This window comes from Alosa sapidissima, chromosome 20, assembly GCF_018492685.1.
Source record: "Alosa sapidissima isolate fAloSap1 chromosome 20, fAloSap1.pri, whole genome shotgun sequence".
Classification (NCBI taxonomy): domain Eukaryota; kingdom Metazoa; phylum Chordata; class Actinopteri; order Clupeiformes; family Clupeidae; genus Alosa; species Alosa sapidissima.
In genome coordinates this window covers 25,881,583-25,898,887 of record NC_055976.1, presented here as the reverse complement: position 1 = coordinate 25,898,887, position 17,305 = coordinate 25,881,583, and the positions used below count along the sequence as shown (strand labels likewise).

The window sequence follows — 17,305 nt, the reverse complement described above, 5'->3', positions numbered from 1 at the left end:
TCTATGGTTCTATCCACGATATTCTGTGGCCAACAATGGGCGTTGCCATGACACCTCAGTATTCAGAAATCCAGCCGAAGCTGCGTTGTATTGATATTAATGTGGCGGTAGACAGTGCTTGATGTATCCTAAGCCATGTAAAAGCAAACTTCTATTTTTCTGTCAGTCATATATTATATAAAATATCCATATTGAGTGCAGAATTGTCAATATTTCAAAATAAATATAAATTGAAGCATATTCTAGTTAACCTGCTGAGACTGCACAGTTATAATGTAAACAGAATGGATGGAAACTGGAGGGATTTCAGGTTTAATGAATAAGGTCGATATTTAGGCCTAAATGATGATGGCCTTACTGGCAAATGTCCTCCTTGTTTTCCATTTATATACTATGTAAATGATTTTTACTTTAAACCGATCAAATGACCTAGAAATAGCAACAAAATGTGATGAAACACTTGTTTCGATGAAATGCAAAAAACCCTGTACTTTTTGTAGCCCAGATATCCACTAAAATCCACTAAGCTAGCTTTCTCTATGCTCTGGAGTGGTACTCTCTTGCCAAGAGGTGCTCTATCAAATACATGTCAGTGAAGAGTACCATCATGTACACACACCTTAATGGGTCATTCAAGACAACTCGAGGCAACTCGAATTCTACAAATACAGTAGACCCTTTAAACTTTCTGCTGGTTCATGAAGGTCCATGTTGCTGGCCAAGTTATCAACATTTATATGTCAGCAGTGATGCATGCTTTTGCAACCTCATTATACTCTCCTATATCCGTCTTAAAGTCTTGGTGAAGCACACAATTCAATAAATAAATGCATGAGTTTTGTGTTTGGGGTATAAAGGCAGAAAATAACTGGATGGTTATCCACTAGACACACTGCTGTAAAAGCGAGGACTCTGAAGTTTTGAGCTAAATGTTTAACTAAATATTTTTGTACTGCCTGATATAATTATGTAACACAAGATGTGCAGATGTATGAGCACTCAGAATAGTCGAGAAACTACTGTGAACGTGTGGTAACAATCAAGCTGAAATGTGCTAAGCCACGCTTACAGACAATGAGCAACCACAAGAATAGTCAACCTACATACTGTAGGCCTATACCGCTGAAATGAGCATTGGCGTATTGTTAGCTCCTTACTGCTTTAGAAAGAGAATAGAGAAATGCAGCCATACACAACTGTGGTTAGACTCATTACACAGAAAGCAGACATATTGAGACTGTACACTCTCTACTAGTTCAGTTGAGGCCAAGTAATTGGCCGTAGTTTGTGTGAAACTGAATACAGTGTTTTACACACTCATTATCACACATTTATACTGTATGTCAGCAGAGAACGTTTGGAGCTTTTTTTTTTATCTTTATCTTTATTTATCTGAGTAGGTGGTTATTATTATGAAATAGCCCACATGGATTCATGTTGTAAGCAAACAAAAAGTGTAAATAAAGCTAAATGTTTAATATTTTAAATTCTTCAAGGTACAGACCTTTTGCTTAGTCTGGTCATTGAAAATAAGTTATTTTTTTAAGTTCTTCACAATGAGCCAAGGACAAAGAGTCTGAGTTTGAAGAAATAATTAATAGCATAATTTTTCTTTTAGCAAACATTGAAAACGGGTCCCACAGACCTGAACACCTTAACCAAGGGTTAATAGAAACACCGACCATTCGCATTTGTGCTTTGTCGAATTTCAGCAAATAGGCTATCGCTTTTATTTTGCGCAACGATGTAACGGAAAATCAGCTTGTACAGATGAACAACCACAAGAACAGATACATGTACATGCTGCTGAAAAAAATATTGGTGCATTTGACCTTACTGCTTTAGAAAGAGAAAAGAGAAACACAGCCAGACACAACTGTGGTTAGACTCATTACACAGACTGCAGACTTTCCACTGTAGACTCTATCTACTGATTCAGTTGAAGGCCAGTAATGTGGTTTCCATGGTATGAAGCTGAAAAACAATGCTTACACACCTACAGTACAGTAGTTCTATTGTTTGGTGTAAAAAAAGATTTGGTGTACAGTAGATGCACAGGTCAAGGAAGATAATAATAATAATAAGAATATAATAATGTGATCCAAAGACCAAATTTCAGGATGACCAAATCCTGTTTACCAGAGCTTTAAATAGAACCAACAGTGTATCCTACTGGATTAAGCAAAGAACAACAAGTAGGCAAAATACCGGTGGCCACAAATAGCCATTGTTTGTTTTAATTTTAAGAAACAGAAACACTGTAATACACAGAAACATTTTACATTCCTTATTTTGTTATAATGTTATTAAATAACAAAACAAAAACAAAAAATCAAAAATCATTTACAGGACAGATACCAGCTCTTTCTATCGCTGCCTGTAGCAGATGTATCTCCATCTGCATTTTTGTCTGCTGCAGTTGGGTGAGCAAGATCTGTTCTTTACCCAGTTGAATCTGTACTTCTGCTCTTTTGGTTTCCGGAAAGTACCGTGAAAGGGTGTATGCTGAGCGTGCCAAACCACTCGATACATACACATTTACACATCAGAAGAACTGCATGCACGTTTTCGCTTTGGGAGAGATGACATTAAGCACATTGCAGATCTTGTCAGGCCAACATTTAATCACCAAACCCAAAGGAGCCATGCTTTATCCGTGGAGGAACAGTGCTTAATCACTCTGCACTTTTACGCATGTGGGACTTTCAAGTAATTGGTGACAATATGGAAGTGAGAAAATCAACTGTGAGTAATGAGGTGAAGGCTGTGTCAGTAGCACTGGGCAGTCTGATCAATCAATTTGTTTCCTCTCCCAACGATGACCAGACAGCTCAGACTAAGCACAAGTTTTTTCAAATGGGGAACACTAGCCTAGCACTATTGGAGCACACTCGTGCATATCCAAGCACCTGGTGAAAGGGAGTGGGAGTATGTCAATCAAAAGGGGAGGCACAGCATCAACATCCAACATGTGGGCAACGTCGACCTCATAATACCCAACTGTGTTGTGAAATGGCCCGGGGTCTGTTCATGATGCACGTTTTCTATGAGAATATGCACTATACAGAGAGCTTCAATCTCACCGACCAAATGGCATAGTATTGGGAGACAGCGCATATCCACTCCCACTATGGCTAATGACCATTTCATTTGATAAAAATCCGAAATCCCACTGGATTACTTTTGAAGTTCTTCAAGTTAATCTGAAATCTCAACAGTGTCAACAGCTCAGTCTGGTGTAACTCAAAGCCTTATGAACTGTGTTGAATGTTGTGTTGTGTGTCCATGTTGTTTCTTGTTTTGTCTTTTGTCTGTAAGTATTTCCTTGTATTCTTACATGTGACTCAATTTGAACTTGAGCTTTAATTGAAGGAAATGCAATCAAGCAATGAAGTAACTCATGTGCATCAATGAACACGAGACATGTTCATGAGCTTTCGCCTGTTGAACATGCATCTCTAGCATACATCTCTAGCATGTTTCCTAAAGTTGAGCATCCTTGAAAATTCGGCCAAACGAAGGACTTCGTCCTTGGTAGACTTTGGACCAGTACTTCGTACTTCGGAACTTGATGATGTAGCGTCCTTGAAAAGGTGGCCTTTAAGTATGCTTCTTTGACTTTTGGAAACAGTGATAGTATAGTAGACTAATAGTATTTGTTGAAATGTACTGTCTCTCTACCTCTCTATGACTAACAAAGAAATTGTTTGGTAGTACACTAAACGCAATGCAAACTCATGCTCTCTTATTGAAGACTGTTGTATAGACTGATGATAATTACTTTGACCAGCGGCATGAGCAGAGGTTTTGTGGAAGAAAAGTGGAAGAAAAAGAGAATAATAATAATAATAATAATATTTCATAATAATTAATACATTGTGTTCAAAAAGCCCCTTAAATGTCACCCAAGGTCACTTCACAAATAAACATACAAATACAATTCTTAAATGTCATATTTACAACCAATAATAAAAAACACATCATAATGAATATGCTATCTTAAGGAGATAGGTGTTCAGGTTACTGTAAAAGTCAATGGATTCACAATGCCTGATGTAATGGGGAAGTGAATTCCGGAGCTTAGGGACAGTGTGACTGTATGCTCTTCCATGGTGTTGAAGTTCATATTTGGTGTTTTGAGTGGACCTGCTGAGGAGGGTCGCAGTGACCGGGCAGGGGTGTAGTTCTCCAGTAGGTCAGTGAGATAAGTGGGAACATGATTGTATGTTGATTGATGTAGGACCAACAGAAAGACACTATTAAAACACCTGCCGGCAGATTTGTTCTTTATTAAACTGTGTTTAATAACTGTTTTTTCACTGCTGTCTTTTCACTATAATCAATGTAGGGTCAAGTTTGAAAACAGGGCTGTAAGTAAATTTGCAAGAATAATACTGGTATATTTTTCACTACATTTCAGGGTTACATAACTTGATTTTTTTATTTTTTTATTTATAGTAGTAGATGTGAGAAGGTATGTGATGATGAAGTCATATACATTACATTGTCAAAGCTGTGTTTCCCTGTGACAGCGTTATGAAAGGCCTTTAAAGGCCAACAGAGGAGAGAGTACGTGTTGGGACACATACACTCTTAAAACGAATGTGTTGTCCCTTTCTGGACACAGAGATGTGTTAAAAAACAATACAAGTTGTGTTGTTTTCGACGCAAGCATGTATTGTGTAACAAATAAAATAAGGAAACACAAACTGTGTTGTCCCTATCTGGAGACAGAGATGTGTTAAAAACAACGCAAGTTGTTTTGTTTTCAACACATTCGTTTTAAGAGTGTACACACACAACATGGTTTCTTGTACTAAATTCAGGTTAAATATTGCAAGTAGTATGTGGCTGATGTGCCTGGTGTGATGAAAAATTGATCTAGACAAATTCACCAAAGACAGAATCCTCTGGCGGAGAGAGTTCATGTTGTTTCTTCTTTTCTGTGTAAAAGAAACGTGTAAAAACATTATTGGTCAGCGCTGTCTTATGAGACAAACATAGAATTGTTGGTTGGTATGTCCGCCTGGATAATGCTAATAATGTGATAAATTTGTGTGATACATTTGTGGTAAAGATGCTAATAAATTTCATACTAGAAATTCCAATGTCCTACAACATACAAGGCAGGCTTTCTGTGCTGTAAATGAAAGGGGCCATCATTGCTTGTTAATCGAATAATACCTCAAATATAAGAATTGTACAGTTTTCTCCATATAGGGTGCTTGGTGCAGGGGCAGACATGTAGAGAGTGTAGAGGTGCACATAGAAACGGGAAAGCCCCTGGTTGAATATGATCACCATTGCTGCCCCACCACCACCCACAACAACAAAAACAACAACACTAACAACAAAAACAACACCACCAACAACAACACATGACCAACTTTCCCCATAAACCACACTAATGCCAGGCAGACAGACAGGAGCACATACTTTTGTATTGAACGCTGGCGTATTCCATCTCTGCTGGACTATATGGACAGACAAAAGAGGGGACAGCACATGACAGTCATTGTTATGAAGTATAAATATTGTTTCTTGCTGTGCGTCAAGGCATGCAAGCTAATAGCCAAAAGAGGCAACCAACAACAAGGTTGCAAACAGATTTTTTGGCAATGTTGTCATTCTGTAAAGATTATTCGGTTACACTTTACTTGACAGTATCGACATAAGAGTGACATGACACTGTCATGAACATGTCATAAACAAAAGTGTTACTGATTATTCTTATTTTTTTTCCATCAGGGTTTTTCCGTGGCACCCAATAAACAGATCTGGGCATTTTTTTCAAATACGAGAAAATGAACGTTTGGTTCCCAGACCACATCTCATTGAGAAGTGGTGGCGCTAGCCAGGCTATTGAAAATGGAATAAATCTGCAGAAAGGACAATTGTAATACAAACACACATACCTGCTAGATTTCGGTTTCCTTTTAGCTGTGAATGGGACATAAACATTGCGATTTATTGTGTGAAACATCGATTAACATTTAAAACATAAAATATAATACACCACCACAGACCAGTACTGTAACAGTTTTTAAATGAGGAACCAAATGAATGACAAACGACAAGACAGACTTTGGGCCCTATTTTCGTCCTGGCGCATGGCGGAAAATGGGTTATTTTCTTGGCGCAAGGTTTAAATTCTTATTTTGCACCTCTTGCATCTTTTTTTTTGAACAATGCACCAAGGAGTGTGGCAACTAACGACCTGAGGAGGGATCTGGCACGTTGTCTAAAAATCGCTATCGTACACTACCTAAAATGCATTACACCACTGACCAAGAGAAACCATGGACTAAACCAGAAGTCCATGGCGAGTTGTTTATGTTATTTTAAGAGTGTATTATCAACAGTGATATGGGCGGGTGTACAACGCACCATGCTACTCTCATCCACAAATGCACACCGGCGCACATCCATGCAAAACATTACAAATAACAAGATTACAATGGGAAATATAATTAGAATAAAGATATTACGAAATACATCTCACAATGAGTAGTTGTTCACCATCATCTGCAAATTGGTAATGACAGAGAGGCAAATATGGAGCACAGCTGAAAATGAGATGTAAGTAACTCCTCTGCAGGATAGATAGAAGATGAAGAAGAAGATGAAAATGCGCCACTGATTATGAAAATACAGATGAGCTGTTTAAAATTGCATTGCGCGCTGTGTGGTAGTACTCACAATGTGTGAATACTACCACAAAGACTGACAAAGAACTAGGAAACATATACAGTAGCACGCTGGGCTAAACAAGATTATTGCCACCTTCATGCCACATCGGATATTCGGAAATTCCGACCTCCGATAGAGCAAAAATGACTTGAATGCAAAGTTGGGTCGGATTTTATGCTCGGAGACTTGTGCAGAACTCTTGTGCCCTAAGGTACCCGACTTGACGTCACTATCATATCCTCCACCCAGCGGCCTCTCTTGCAACAACACAAGGCGAATCTCACTCTCTTATTACAAATAGGCAAGGTCATTTATCACTAAATTAACACTAGAGATAGAAACACTCACCCGAGACATTTTCCTTCTTGCTCAACTATAGTAAACAGTTCTAATAACTTACCTAAGGTCCTCCGAGTTGAAGGAAGTACAAGAAGACACAGGAGGAAAAAGAACAAGGCAATGATCAGGGAACAGAATGTCCCTCAGGTGAGGGATGGAGGCAGGGATACAAGAAACAAGAATCCCATGTTAAAGAGGAATAGCCAGGCAGCTCTACACTCTCGGGGCGTATTCATGAGCCCCCATGTCCATGGCCCCAGAGTGAGCACTGTAGCTACCTGGCTGCTTTAGCTGTTGGCTGCAGCAACTCGAGCTAGGTAATACTGATTGTTTTCATTTGTTTATTTTTTCATACCGACAGTACTCGGTGACCTCGAGACATGGACATTTATGTGAAAAATCATTGAAATCATTGTAAACAAAGGAGCACATCATACAGTACACAGTACACATTAGGAGCAGACATGATGGAATACAAAATAAAAGTACAGACAAGGAAACAGGACAAGACTCTTACATCGGGAATGTGTTGTTTCACTGTAGATCATATCTGTCTGTTGAGTTTCTCTAGTCACACTGGAGGAGAGGGGAAGGAGGAGTGTTAAACAGGGAAAGAGATAAAGAGAAAATCATAGTCTGTCTTGGTGAATCAAGAGGCCTTTAATAGCCTTGGCAGCTAACGAGATTGTAAACGGATGTTTACCCTGTACATGTTAATTTGCTGTAGACTGTATCTGTCTGCTGCATCTCACTAGAGAGAAGATAGTGGAGAGTGTGATGGAAAGAGACATAGTTAAAGAAAAGGAAAGAAAAGAAAAAGATACTTTGATTCGAGGGGGCATTTATAGCTGAGTTCTGAGGAGTATTTTCACTTTTATGAAATTCCTTTCACAGACATGTACCTGTTACATGGTTTAGGCTCACTGTTACCTGTGAACAAAACATAAACATTGAACATAACATCTCTGAACATAAAAAAATATTTGCTGTCAACTCATCAGATATGACCTTGTTCCAAGTGAAATGTGGTAAGAAGTGTAAATAAAATAGTCACTTTGCACAAGTCTTGGATCGCTGTAGATTACTTCTGCTTCCTGGGCTGCTTCTGTTTGTCTGTATTGGAGGGGAGAAGAGAGAAAGAGAAACACAGAGAGAGAGAGAGAGAGAAAGAAAGCAACATTAATAATACATTTATGGAGTGCCACATTTGTTTGCCAGCTATTGTTTCAAGGGTTTTAGACTCAGCTCACAAAAATACTTACTGAAAAGCCTGGGTAATTTCTATTTTTAAAAAAATTCCCCTTTCGACTGGCTCAAAAATTGTGAAAATCTGCATAATGATTGATTGGCATGTACAAATTCACATACCTGCTATGAGATTTAGGTTTATTTTTAGCTGTGAACAGAACACAAGAAATGAGTGTTATTCTGTAAAACATGAACTTACAGAAAGAGCATGGAATCTGAAAGAGCTCACACCTTTAGAACGTGTTGGTTTGCTGTAGACTTCATCTGTCTGCTGCGTCTCACTAGAGAGAAGATAGTGGAGAGTGAGGAGCAAAGAGACATAGTTAAAGAAAAAAAAGAGTCATGGTATGTTTCATGGTATTCATAGCTGAGCTCTGGGGAGTATTTTCACTTTTACCATATTCCTCTCACAGACCTTTCAGGCTCGCTGTTTCCTGTGAACAAATCATAAACATTGAACATTTCTGATCTCTGAACATAACTCTGAACATTGTTAGCTGTCAAAAAACCCCCAACAGAAATGGTATAAAGTGTAAATAAAATAGTCACTTTGCACAAGTTGTGCTTCGCTGTAGATTACTTCTGTTTCCTGGGCTGCCTCTGTTCGTCTGTATTGAAGAGGAGATGGGAGAAAGTGAAAGACAGACAGAGAGAGAGAGAGAGAGAGACAGAGAGAGAGAGAGAGAGAGATGAGAAAGAAAACAACAGTAATCATACATTTATGGAGTTCCACATTTGTTTGCCAGCTATTGTTTCAACCTGTCACAGTGTAATGATGTGGATGTTGTGATACGGTGTGTAATGATGTGGATGTTGTTATAGTAATGATGTGGATGTTGTTATACGGTGTGTAATGATGTGGATGTTGTTATAGTAATGATGTGGATCAGGGATGGACTGGGACCAAAAAATGGCCCGGGCATTTTTGGCCATGGCGGCCCACCATGATTATTTATACGATATGCTGAGGCACACGACATACCAGAGGATATATGCGCACATTTATCATCCATTTCGGGAAAGCAATGTTTCACTAATATTACATGATAATAATAACTGTAAGCTGTAACACCTGCAAACTATAACTTTATGGCAGTAGTGTTAATTTTGTCACCTATTTTTAATTTAGTCATAGTCTTAGTCTTGTGACGAAATGTCCTTTTTAGTCTTTGTCATATTTAGTCATTCAAATATCATTTTTGTTAGTCAAGTTTTAGTCGACTAAAAGTCTCGTCATTTTAGTCTAGTTTTAGTCAAAAGAAAACTAAAGGTATCTTAGTCTTAGTCCGTTTTAGTCAACACATTTTAGTCTTTTTTTTTTTAAAACAAATTATTTCTGATTACCATTTGAGTCAAATAGTGTTTCACACATCTCAATTTTCCAACAATATTGTGTGTCCACAGGGCTACTCGTCTGTTATAATTACTCATTCTGATTTTTTGTCAGTCCGTATGTTTACATGCACAGGTAAGTCGAGCTACAGTTATAGCTCGGCTGGGATTTGACCATAGACAGTAAAAGATTTGACTGGACCACTGTCATATTCGTAGACCAGTGTTTCTCAAAGTGTGGTCCGGGGATCACCAAGTGGTCCGCGAGCAGACGTGGTAAAATATAATATAGATGAGTTGTTTGCCAAATAACTTGTAGTTAAATCCAAACAGTTCTGCAACACTGTCTATGTAAGATATGCCAGTTTAAATCATACAAAATGAATCCTCTGACACAATAAGCAAAGTGCAAAGACAATAAGCAAAGTGGTTCAGTGAGTAGGCCTATAGACTAATTATAGGCTACTGTTGAAGTAGGTCTAATCTTTTTTTTTTTTTTTTAGCTAGGGTTAGTTAAGTGGTCCTGAAACTGAAATAGTTTGAGAAACACTGTCGTAGGCCAATGTATTAATGTTTTACTCCGCCTCGCTAGATGGCGATATGCGCCCAAACACAACACATTCCCCAAACAGACTCTCCATCTTAGCCATAGCTAACTTGCTAGCGAACTTTCTATATTAGCTTACTTGCTAGCAAACTTTGCATCATCAGTCTAACTAGATGAATAGTTGACATTACATGCTGAACATTTTCGTATGGACATTCTGGGGGATGTTAATTTGTATGAGAGAAGCGTCAACTTCTGGGTATGTAGCAGTGGCATAAAGCTTAGGTAGTTAGCTTGCTAACTCTGGCAGAAATCTCCAGTGTTCTTGTTCCATGTAGTTTCGTGTTGCAGCCACAGGGTTGCAGCAGCAGCACGTAGACTAGCCTACAGGAAAGCTGTTGCGTATGAACTCATTCGGAATATTTTGAAAACGTAACAGCTAGATATTCTGTCTTCTCATTTTGTAGACGAACATGAAGGGAGATTTTATCTTAGTTTTTATTTCATGCAAAACATTTTAATCTCGTCTTTTTTCGTCAACAATAATGCATCTTAAGATAGTCTTAGTCAGTGTTTCAGGACATTACTGACGTCTCGTCATCGTCTCGTCTTAGTCATGAAAAAAAAGGTCGTTGACGAACATATTTCCTCTCGTCTTGTCTGACGAAATTAACACTATATGGCAGGCTAAAATAACTTTATGGCAAGCTAAAATAACACTGTAAGTTGGACACCAAGTCTACTCATAGCATTATTTGTAAACAAAGGATATTAAAACACACACACACACACACACACACACTAGGGTGACCACCTCCAAACCAGCAAGGACGAGGTTGTGCACAAAACTCTATAGGCTACTATTATTATGCATGTTTTAAGTCTGACTGAATAAAATGAGTCCTGTAATTATTTCCCATGTTGAACATTTACACACGTTTAGCCTACAATCTCCCCAGATACTATTAAGTGAAGATACACACATCCCAAAACATTTTCATTGTTACGGGCTATCATAATTTCTGTGTCATTCTAGCAAAGATTGTTAAGGCGGAGCAAGATGTTTCATCAGGAGCCACTTCCGGGAACCCGGATCGCACGAGGGGGGGGGTCAAAATCCCCCTTTATGCAGAGCAGAGGCAGCGACTGCTCCATTGAAGTCTATGGGCATAGCTCAGAATTTCACCACATATGCTAAGGTCTTGGTTCTATAGAGTTAGGAATGTGAATTTCGGGCACGTTTTCATGATCCTCAAACCCTTCTGAACATTTCAGGTACATTTGTAGCATTTTTGAGCATTCCAGTCTGGAGAAAATCAACCTTATATCAGGTGTGCGCCGGTTATTTATGCAGCTGCTGTTGGCCGGTTGCAACGTACGCTCGTGAATACGTCATCGACACGCCTCTTTATGCAGACAGGATTCGATCCCCATTTCGCGCCCATAGACATGAACTACGACGAAGTATCTTGCTCCGCCTTAACAATCTTTGATTCTAGTGTCTTTCTGAGTGCGTGTTTGTGTAGCCTAGGCCTACGTATGTGTACCTGCCTGTATGCGCACAGAAATGTGATAGGTTTGCTTGTTGTACTGCATCAAGATTGCCAACAATTTCGACCAATCATGACTGACTTCAGATCTCAAAAAGTTGAGTGCGTTCTGAGGCCGACCACTCGTTGATTTTTTGATAACTTATTTTATTTTTTCTCCTCTCCGCGTCGACGACAATCGAATGTAAAATGTAATGTAAAATGCAGATGGCTTCTTTGCTCCTGATGCATGTTGCAGAGAAACGCTCAAATGCATGTCAATCGAAAGCGGAGGAGCAGGTGGTCACCCAGCCCTCCACACACACAACAGCCCTTCATGCATGAAACGTCCCTCAGTCTTCTAACATTTACAGTAGCTATTCTGACCTCTTCCTCAATTTGTCCCTGCTGGGTAACGTCTCTCTCCTCCTCCTCATCCTCCTCCGTAACGTCTCTGTCCACCTCCTCCGAATCCACCGGTACTTCTCCTCAGGGGCGTCCCTAGACCTTATTCATCACTGTCACTTACCAGCCAATAAAAACAAAAAAGGAAAAAAAGAAAGGCGCCATAATAGCCAATCGGGAAATAGCACCTCTGTAGCTGGGTAAGATTGAATGCAACAACCAATGAAAATCGTTCACATGATTCTTCCGAGTGTTTCGTTGTACAGTGGAAATTCATCACATCACTTTGAGCGCAGAGTAAGTCGTCCCCTGTTTTAATGTTACAACAAATTCACAACTTGTTTGACAGAAAATATGACAAGTTGATCGATGTTAGAGAATGTTGCCCACATAATTAGCATCTGTTTTTCAATGCTTAGCGTCAAATTTGTAGCCTAAATTTAGTAACAGTTTACCAGCTGTCCTCTCTCCCTGACACACACACTCACACCATGCGTAGGCTGCATGCACACATGCGGAGAATTAATAATGATTTACGTATAGTGTAGAGAAAGTCCTGTAAAAGTAGCCTATACTGTTTGTGAAGCTGTCCTACTGTAAAACTAAACATAGCCTTCAGATAAACTATTCAGAGATGGACATCAGAAAATTCTTCCTGAACAGAGGCAGAAGGAGAGGAACAGTGAGGAGAGATGAGGAGGATGATTGAGGTATGATAATTGCCCACATTAACGATAACATGCAAGTGCCACTGCTGTGATTTGATCAATGGTTTAATGGTAAACTTAAATAAGTTTGCACATTTGCACATTTGCAAATGTAGCCTATAATAATCTACAAAGACTCTGTGTAGATTATAGGCTATAGGCTACATTTGGAAATTATCACCAAAAGTCAATATGAAGGCTTTAGTAGGCTATTTAAGCTACAAAGAACTGCAGTGTTGCCAGAACCCTTGCCTGGGAGGGAAGTGTATCTCAATTTTGACTAAAAAATAAGCTTTCCCTTGTGTTAGGAAAGCCTATTAAATTCATGCAGTGAGTATAGGCCTACTTATGCCTATGTGTTTGGATGTTGCTGGATAGTGGTTCTTACAACAATTGAGGGTGAGAGTGCTGGTCCTACAGTATGACAGTGACAATAATGATTTTGAAGCTTGTAGCCTACCCGTAGGCTAGCCATTTATTTCATATTGCGCGCACATTTTTTATGTTTTTTATTTTTTTTATGTATTGGGAGTTGAGGGCCTGTGCCCCAGCAAAGCTCTAGGTCTAGAATCGCCCCTGCTTCTCTTTCCTCTGTGTCACTACACTGCACATCAAACGTAACGTCTCTCTCCTCTTCCTCCGAATCCACCTGTACTTCGCCTTCTTCTGTGTTACTACACTGCACATCAAAGCTGTGTTCCACTTCTTCAGCCTGTGCACTCGATGTCGACGGCCCTGCACCTGCTGTAACAGTCGACCTTGGGGTGAACATTTCTGTGATTTTGACATATTTTGCTGCGTCCACTTGTATTCTTTTTAGACTTTTGTCTTGCAGCTTCTGTGCGGCGCCCTTGCACTTTTGTGGTTTATTAGGCCTACTATCCATTTCCACAATTTCACAGACGGAAACTCACTTCTCTCCGCGGTCAGACAGCTCAAATGGCAAAATTTGATAAACTTGGGAGGGGAAGGCTGAGAGATGTCATTGGACTAGCCCAATGTTCGTCAAGAAAATCAACCAATGGGCCGCGTTTCATGTCTCAAATACCGTCGCAGTGGTTTTTTTTTTTTTTATTATTATTAAATTATGACAGCCCCGGCCCATAAATGTGCGTTGGCCCACCGGGCATTGCCCGGTACGCCCGATGACCAATCCATGCCTGATGTGGATGTTGTTATAGTAATGATGTGGATGTTGTTATACGGTGTGTAATGATGTGGATGTTGTTATAGTAATAATGTTGTTATAGTAATGATGTGGATGTTGTGATACGGTGTGTAATGATGTGGATGTTGTTATAGTAATGATGTTGATGTTGTGATACGGTGTGCAATGATGTGGATGTTGTGATACGGTGTGCAATGATGCGGATGTTGTGATACGTAATGTTGTGGATGTTGTTATACGGTGTGTAATGATGCGGATGTTGTGATACGGTGTGCAATGATGCGGATGTTGTGATACGTAATGTTGTGGATGTTGTTATACGGTGTGCAATGATGTGGATGTTGTGATACGTAATGATGCTGATGTTATATGGTGTGGATGTTGTGATACAGTGTGTAATGATGCGGATGTTGTGATACGGTGTGCAATGATGCGGATGTTGTGATACGTAATGTTGTGGATGTTGTTATACGGTGTGCAATGATGTGGATGTTGTGATACGTAATGATGCTGATGTTATATGGTGTGGATGTTGTGATACAGTGTGTAATGATGTGGATGTTATGATACGTAATGATGTGGATGTTGTGATATGGTGTGTAATGATGTGGATGTTGTGATACGGTGTGTAATGATGTGGATGTTGTGATACGGTGTGTAATGTGATAGTAATGATGTGGATGTTGTGATACGGTGTGTAATGATGTGGATGTTGTGATACGGTGTGCAATGATGTGGATGTTGTGATACGTAATGATGTGGATGTTGTTATATGGTGTGCAATGATGCTGATGTTATATGGTGTGTAATGATGTGGATGTTGTTATATGGTGTGTAATGATGTGGATGTTGTGATGTGGATGTTGTGATACGGTGTGTAATGATGCGGATGTTGTGATACGTAATGTTGTGGATGTTGTTATATGGTGTGCAATGATGTGGATGTTGTGATACGGTGTGTAATGATGTGGATGTTGTGATACGTAATGATGTGGATGTTGCGATACCAAGTGAATATTCTTACCGCTTTGCATTTGGCAGCAAACCTGTTTTGAAAAGAGGAAGGAAATGAGTGGCATGAGGGAAACACTTGGCCAGACCCTTCCACCCAGCAACTTGAGCACACACACACACACACACACACACACACACGCATGAACACACGCACACATGCACAGACCATAATCCACAAACATGGAAGATTGTTGGTCCTGTTCACTGATATATCACTGAACTCCCTCTCTATCTTTCGCTCTGTTAGCACTAGATATGAAGGGTACATGAATTATCATTAATTCATGCATGTCTCAATATTAATATCTCATGAATAAGAGAATTTAGGACATGTGTTTTTATGTTTGATATGGTGCTCTTACTGTATGCATATTCCTGAGTATAAGAATATATTTACACATTATTGAAGTTACAGATAAATAGACATGTGGAGTGTAATAGGAATAAGAGCTCTTGATCAATAAATATACTGATATTTCTACCACAAAATCAATTAAATGAAAATAAGGAGCAGAATGAATGAAGTTAATGTTGTCATTAATGTTAATCACCGTATGAGTGATGATACAAACAGGCATTATCCTACAAAATAACATCTAATTCTTAACAGGACTCAAATAACTTACGTCTTCTGTAGAAGCAGGACACGGCTCCAAGCACACAAAGCAAAATTACAGGAATGGTAATCCATATAATCCATGTCAGAGACAGAGACAGAGGGGTGTTTTGAGATGATTTATCCTGCTTTGACTCTGGAAAGACATCGAGAACATGACACACTGAGACAGTTTCAAGGTAATTTCAAGAAAATAAAGGGTTGGCAAAATCCCAAAATCCCCCAGAATAAGAACAAATAACATTTAGAGCATTTAGAACAAATGTCATTTATAGAATTTTCATACATATAAAACAATTTCTTAAAGACGATAAAATGCACTAACTTACTAAGCTATTTTAAGTGTCCTCAAGGAGCAAGAATATCTTTTCATCAGTTTCTCCTAAAGAAATTAGACACAAATGTGTTTTGCCTTTACAGTCCACGATAGAGTAGGTTGGTTGGTTCGATCTGGGAGGAATAATTCCTGTAGTGATTTTTGGTAAGGCATATAACCCTAGTTTAGCACTGTGCTGGTGGAAAATTTCTTGTATATTATAAATGTGATTATATGGCTATCGGACATTACAGGTGGATAGGGTAAACTGTGTAGCAGTTCACACTTACATTAACAATAAGTATCATACCTTTTCTAGATTTTAATTAAATATCACAAGAATCAGCTATAAGCAATGATCTGCCTACATTTCACAAACAGACATGTTAACACTGCACATGCTTTTTATTTTATTTTTTAACAGAAATGACAATCATCAGCCAGGCTATGAATCATATATGATCAACAAACCCCGTTTTAGTCTATGTAAGTGCTAAGTGTTACTAAATAAATATTTGAAAGATGTTTCCCAAGCTTGGGTCTGGCTCAGGCATGTTAAAACTGTTTTGGTGAGATTGATTAAGTTGAATATGACATTACCTGTGACTTGAATGATGACAGAGTTGTTGAAGCTTGTCAAAGTCACGTTGCCAGGGAGATGTTTCTTTATTGAGTACACACAGCTGTAATTGCCTGAGTCTTCTCTCTTGAATTTGAGTGTAAAAATGGCTTCCTCTGCCTGAGCTACCTCCATGCTGACTCCAATCCCATTCTTGCAAAGGTACATGTGAATTTTTGGGGGGGTTTTGATCTTGAAATGAGTGCATTTCACATATATGCTGGCACCCTCAACTACATTAAGGGTGTTTACAAAAATAGGAGCCACCATAAAGTCTGAAACACATGAACAACATATTTTACACATGAGCATCCTTGTAACATGTAATTGTTGAAATAGTTAGACTAAGTTGTCCAAGAGTATAAGTATCTAGTGACAATAATGTACAATAAATTAACCCTGGAACTACACACTGGTATCTGTGCTATAGCCCATTATAGAAAACTAGAGTTTTAACATTGACCCTACTTTTCTGAGAATGTTTTATTCTGGTGTTATTGAGTCTGTTGTAACTTTCTCTTTTATCTGCTGGTTTGGATTATTGTAAGATTATTTCTGCTTTTATTAACAGCAAGCAATGCATAGAAAGACATATAAATATGAAATCTGAATAATAGTCCAAACAACCTTACTCAATAATACTCTTAATAATGTCTTCTTTTTCTTACTTTCTGACATCAACCACTATTATGAGAATGCACTGCAGAACTAATACAGTTTTACATTGTATTTGTCTACCAACAGAGGTGAGCTAACATGTTAACTGTAACACTGT

At 38.8% G+C, this 17,305-nt stretch overlaps 1 protein-coding gene across 2 annotated transcripts; it reads right to left on the bottom strand.

Moving 5' to 3' along the window:
• Positions 1-4,769: 4,769 nt before the first annotated feature.
• On the bottom strand, positions 4,770-16,692 carry LOC121694011. 2 transcript variants are annotated; one of them, XM_042073903.1, is made up of 14 exons: positions 16,512-16,692; positions 15,606-15,731; positions 14,990-15,011; positions 8,827-8,885; positions 8,693-8,711; positions 8,509-8,558; positions 8,398-8,425; positions 8,084-8,142; positions 7,932-7,959; positions 7,733-7,780; positions 7,547-7,605; positions 5,916-5,940; positions 5,437-5,474; positions 4,770-4,943 (listed from the first exon to the last, which is right to left on the bottom strand). In XM_042073903.1, exons 1-14 carry the CDS (start codon positions 16,663-16,665, stop codon positions 4,882-4,884), a joined length of 777 nt encoding a protein of 258 aa, XP_041929837.1. In that variant the 5' UTR covers positions 16,666-16,692; the 3' UTR covers positions 4,770-4,881. The 2 variants fall into 2 exon arrangements, with proteins under 2 accessions (XP_041929837.1, XP_041929838.1); XM_042073904.1 differs by lacking the exons at positions 14,990-15,011; positions 15,606-15,731; positions 16,512-16,692 and adding an exon at positions 12,073-12,125.
• Positions 16,693-17,305: the final 613 nt, after the last annotated feature.

What these genes read in the sequence shown, in the direction of transcription:
- LOC121694011 (XM_042073903.1), bottom strand. Translation starts at nt 16,665, where the DNA reads ATGGAGGTAGCTCAGGCAGAGGAAGCCATTTTTACACTCAAATTCAAG. An exon ending in GAGCCTAAACCATGTAACAG is followed by an intron (nt 7,781 to 7,931) that starts GTACATGTCTGT and finishes TCTTCTCTCTAG; the next exon opens with TGAGATGCAGCAGACAGATA. An exon ending in CGCCAGCGTTCAATACAAAA is followed by an intron (nt 4,944 to 5,436) that starts GTATGTGCTCCT and finishes TCTTTTACACAG; the next exon opens with AAAAGAAGAAACAACATGAA.